General features: G+C 32.1%; 1 protein-coding gene across 1 annotated transcript; it reads right to left on the bottom strand.

The window, feature by feature from the left end:
• Positions 1–544: 544 nt before the first annotated feature.
• Positions 545–878, bottom strand: LOC111474423 (S-protein homolog 3-like; the record flags this gene model as incomplete). Its single annotated transcript, XM_023119517.1, has 1 exon — positions 545–878. A coding segment is annotated over exon 1 (334 nt), but the record flags the coding sequence as incomplete, so codon positions are not given.
• Positions 879–5,462: the final 4,584 nt, after the last annotated feature.

Raw genomic sequence — 5,462 nt, forward strand, 5'->3', positions numbered from 1 at the left:
TAAAAACGGATGGAAAAAAAAAAAAAAAAGAAGTTAATTACTTTTTGTATTCTTACCACATTTGAGTTTGGTTTATTTTTTATAAAAGTACCCGGGTTTTTCAATAAATGAGGAAAATTATGTCTACTATCTGTTTCCTCTTTTTGTAAAATATCTAGAGTTGGGCATTCGGGTGCACTCATTTCTCAAACAAGAAATATTCTCAACGTCAGAGAAGATAAGGGAAGGCCGCCTGAACCAAGCGAACAAGATAGACATAAACTCATCCTATCTATACCACATTGCGGGGACATCTTCAAATAATTTCGATCGAATAAGTAGTGTATAGGTTCAATTACCTTAACAAATCTTAATATTATAATTCATTAAAACTAATACCCCATATCAAATTTTAAAAAAAGAAAAAACACACACAAGAACAACAAATTAATATGATTTACTATAATATTATATTTGAAGTTTCCGGATATATTGATTAGTTACATTCATTTAGGCAGCCAAGCGTGGCAAATATCGTACAATTTGGTTTTATAGTCAAACATACAGATTCCTTGTTTTCCCACAATCCACAAACACAGAGTTTTGTTGCATTTGATTCTATCTCTGTAATCCTTGTAGATATCAAAGTACTGCGAAAACCCAGGCCATTGAAAGGTACAGTAAAATTGTGTTGTCCCCCAAAAGTTTGGTCGAAAGGTGAAGGCGTAGCCGCCCAAATACGGGAGCTGGTGGATTCCCAAGTCATCATCGCCAGATTTGCAGTGAACAGTAAGTTGATTGTGACTTTCTAGAACATTTGTTATATTGACGGTAATCGGTGGGTCTTTGAAGATTGATCCGTCAATGGTTGTAAATAGTGTAGTGAAGGACAACGACATTAGGAGAGACAAGGCAAGTGTTGAAAATGAATTCATTTTGAAAATATGATAATGCTTGTGCCGGGTTTGTTTCACTTTTATACTTGCAAAATTAGTTTTAATTGTGTACCGCTCCGATCGATCTGTTATATTAGGATGGGTGACCCAATATTACGTGCTTACTTATCGATTGTTTTTTTTATTGTTATTAGTATTTTTGTGATTTACAAAAACAACTCATAAGAGCCATCGTTAACCATCCGTCGTTAACTGTAACACATATTCTTGAGTGTAATGTTATGGTCCTTTAACTTTAAAGCTGATGAACAAGGGTGAGTTTTGATATTTTGTATTCTTGTCATAAAAAGGGTAACGTACAGTCTACATGGTATGTTCGTATTTCCCTCCTCTGATATGTCATTTATTAATTGAAAATGTTTATATTATTGCCTGATATGACACATTGTAAAATATCATTTATATCATATCTTTGTATTATCCTTTCCTTAAATAAGCCGAACGTTTTCAAATAGTTTCTCTCCAAGTTAGGAAAAATAAATGGTACGTTGTTTATTGTGGCTTTTTTAGACCTTTGACAAGGTTATTCTTCGTTAATCCAACATAACTTGTGCAGTGACTAAATTCTATTCAATCATACTTGCCTCTACTCTAGGCTAAGTCTTAATGCTCGACCTTACCTTTATTCTAGGCCAAAAGTCTTAAAAACCAATGAGCTGACCTCCTTCCCGACGAGTTTGCAGTTTAGAGCCATTAGACGTCACGTCATTTTTGTATGTAAACTAGTTTATTACCCTTTTGCTTTTGGAAGCTCCATCAAGCCTTTGTAACAGGGTTGCTATCACGTTAATGTGGAATAAAAATGAGTTCAAGAACGTGTAGTATAGAGTGATTTGAACCTCTAATATCGTCGAGAGTATAATCTCATTCACATTTAGATTATGATATGGATAGAAATTAATTAGTTTTCTTGATATTGTACCCGAAAACAATTTGCATAAGTACTGTAATTTAGTATAACATAGCTAAATTGTTATAAATTATGTACTTTTGATTAAAATGTCAAAAGTACTGTAATTTAGTATAACATAGCTAAATTGTTATAAATTATGTACTTTTGATTAAAATGTCAAACTCCCCGTTAGATATTTTTTTCTTTCGGGTTTTCTCTCAAGGTTTTAAAACGCTTGTATCAGAGGTTTTCACACCCTTGTAAAAAATATTTTGTTCACCGCTATGTGAGATCTCTCATAGAGAATATCATATCTAAGAGAGTAGGTTTTGACCTACACGATAGACAAGAAGGCAACATGCGAGTGGCGCCCATCAAACCATTTGAGAGACTAATAAACAAAAACCATGACGCGACCAATGTAAGACCGTGACCCTAATCATGTTGATTCCAACAAGCTTGTAAAATAAATTATTTTTATTGGGTGGATATAAATTTAGTTGATATTTCAATGGTAAATAGAAAAGAAAATAAAAATAACGCGACCAGGTTGCGTCAAGATTGAAAACGAACCGCTTTTGGTCGAAAAAACCGATGGAAAAAAAAATAATTAAAACTCATTCTATCTATACCACATTGCAGTGACATCTTCAAATAATTTCGATCAAAGTGGAAGAAATTAATAAATTAGTGTATAGGTTCAATTACCTTAACAAATTTTAATATTACAATTCATTAAAACTAATACCCCATATCAAGTTTAAAAAAAAGAAAAAACACACACAAGAACAGCAAATTAATATGATTTACTATAATATTATATTTGAACTTTCCCGGTTATGGATATATTGATTAGTTACATTCATTTAGGCAGCCATGGGTGGCAAATATGGTACAATTTGGTTTTATAGTCAAACATACAGATACCTTGTTTTCCAACAATCCACAAACACAGAGTTTTGTTGCATTTGATTATATCTCTCCTATCCTTGTAGATATCAAAGTACTGCGAAAACCCAGGCCATTGAAAGGTACAGTAAAATTGTGTTGACCCCCAAAAGTTTGGTCGAAAGGTGAAGGCGTAGCCGCCCAAAAACGGGAGCTGGTGGATTCCCAAGTCATCATCGCCAGATTTGCAGTGAATAGTGAGTTGATTGTGACTTTCTAGAACATTTGTTATATTGACGGTGATCGGTAGGTCTTTGAAGATTGATCCGTCAATGGTTGTAAATAGGCAAGTGTTGAAAATGAATTCATTTTGTAAATATGATAATGCTTGTGTCGGGTTTGTTTCACTTTTATACTTGCAAAATTAATTTTAATTGTCTACCGCTCCGATCGATATGTTATATTAGGATGGGTGACCCAATATTACGTGCTTACTTATCGATTGTTTTTTTTATTGTTATTAGTATTTTTGTGATTTACAAAAACAACTCATAAGAGCCATCGTTAACCATCCGGCGTTAACTGTAACACATATTATTGAGTGTAATGTTATGGTCCTTTAACTTTAAAGCTAATGAACAAGGGTGAGTTTTGATATTTTGTATTCTTGTCATAAAAGAGGGTAACGTATAGTCTACATGGTATGTTCGTATTTCCTTCCTCTGATATGCCATTTATTAATTGAAAATGTTTATATTATTGCCTGATATGACACATTGTAAAATATCATTTATATCATATCTTTGTATTATCCTTTCCTTAAATAAACCGAACGTTTTCAAATAATTTCTCTTCAAGTTAGGAAAAATAAATGGTACGTTGGACATTGTGGCTTTATTAGACCTTTGATAGGGTTATTCTTCGTTAACCCAACATAACTTATGCAGTGACTAAATTCTATTCAATCATACTTGCCTCTACTCTAGGCTAAGTCCTAATGCTCGACCTTACCTTTATTCTAGGCCAAAAGTCTTCGAAACCAATGTCGCATCTCGTATAGTTGTTTTGATTACCAATCATGACCAAAATAAGTTGACAATTCTTAATATCATAATTTATGTTGATAGCATTTATATTCACTTATACTAATCATATCAAGCTTTGATAAAAAGAAGAAGAAAAAAAGATACACACACGGACAAACATATCAAAAAACATTAATTTATTTCAATATTAAAATCCAACCTTCCAATTTATGAATATATTGATTTTTTACCCGACCACTCTTACCAAATATCATATTTATTGGTTTTATAGTTGAACATACAAACATTTTGCTCACTCAAATACCACGAACATAGAGTACTTTTGCAATTCTTTCTATCTCTCTTATTTACGTACATATTGAAGTAATGAAATGAGCCAGGCCATTGGAAGAAACAGTAAAACAATGTTGAGAACCATAAATTTGGACGAAAGCTGAAGTCGTAGCTGGCCCACGGTGTAAAGTGAGCTGATTCTTAGCTTTTAGAGCATTTGTTATCTTGACGATAATTTTTGGGTTTTGGATGATCGATCATTCGATGGTAGTGAATTGGTAATCGAAGAACAATGAAATTCAGAGAGAAAGCCCAAGTGTTGAAAATAAACATATTTTGTTGAAATGGTAGAAAAAAAATATAGGCATGAACACATTTGTGCTTGGTTTGTTTCACTTTTATAGTCTATAAATAGTGGAATGGAAGGTAAAAGTGGATTGTATATTTGAGAAGTTTCAATATTCGTATTCTTGCCATAAATAGTAAATATGGATCATTTGATAACATTTTCATTTATTGTTTATTGTTCCAACATAATGTCTACAGACTCCTGGGAAAGCTTTCTCTTTTTGGGTTTTTATTTTTTATTCCTGAAAAAATCATTGGTTGTGGAGATTAGAGAAATGATTATCCAAGAGATTAGGTGCAAAATCCTCCATTTAGTTTCTTCGGAGATTAGAGGGAGGATTCCTCATGGAGATCACATTGGAGACAAGGAATTGTTTTTTTTTCAAATAAATTTTTACCAAAAAATTTTTAATTTTCTAATACTGATCCTATTAAAAAAATGTATAAATTAAAATAAAATTAATAATATTTCTTATTGAACATTTAAATGCTATACAAGGGAGATGTAGTAAGAACATACCATATAAAGAGCGTGTAAGATCATGTAAGATTAAAAGCTTATTGGACATTTAAATTATACGTTTATACTCTGACATAATATCTAATAGGCCTCTAAATTTTGATTATTTTAGTTCAACATTTCAGGAGTAAGAAATCGAACATTCGAATTTTGTTATCTTAATTCATACCGTATCTTTTAAATTACGTGTAGGGTAGCTCATACCTTATCTACAAAGGGTTATGTATCTAAATAATATTTTGACCCAAAATGTGAAAGCTCGTTTGTTTAGAATGGGTCGAAATAAATTGAGTTCATTTCACATCCACCAGATTTGAAGTTAGAGCTTGAATGTCGAGTTCGCCTGAATTTCAGAACCAACTCATCCATAAACACCTATGGAAGGATAACAACCTTCGATTTTGATAAGTATGGTCGGAAGGAAGAAGAAACCCTAGAAATAATTCTATGGCTATTTTTGTTGCAATTTGATAAACTTTTTACCAAAATGATCGTATCTAATTGTATAAAAGTACTATAAGTTCGACATCTTAGAATACACTAAATAATTGCTTGATGAT

Source organism: Cucurbita maxima, unplaced genomic scaffold (genome assembly GCF_002738345.1).
Source record: "Cucurbita maxima cultivar Rimu unplaced genomic scaffold, Cmax_1.0 Cma_Scf00357, whole genome shotgun sequence".
In the NCBI taxonomy this organism is placed as follows: Eukaryota; Viridiplantae; Streptophyta; class Magnoliopsida; order Cucurbitales; family Cucurbitaceae; genus Cucurbita; species Cucurbita maxima.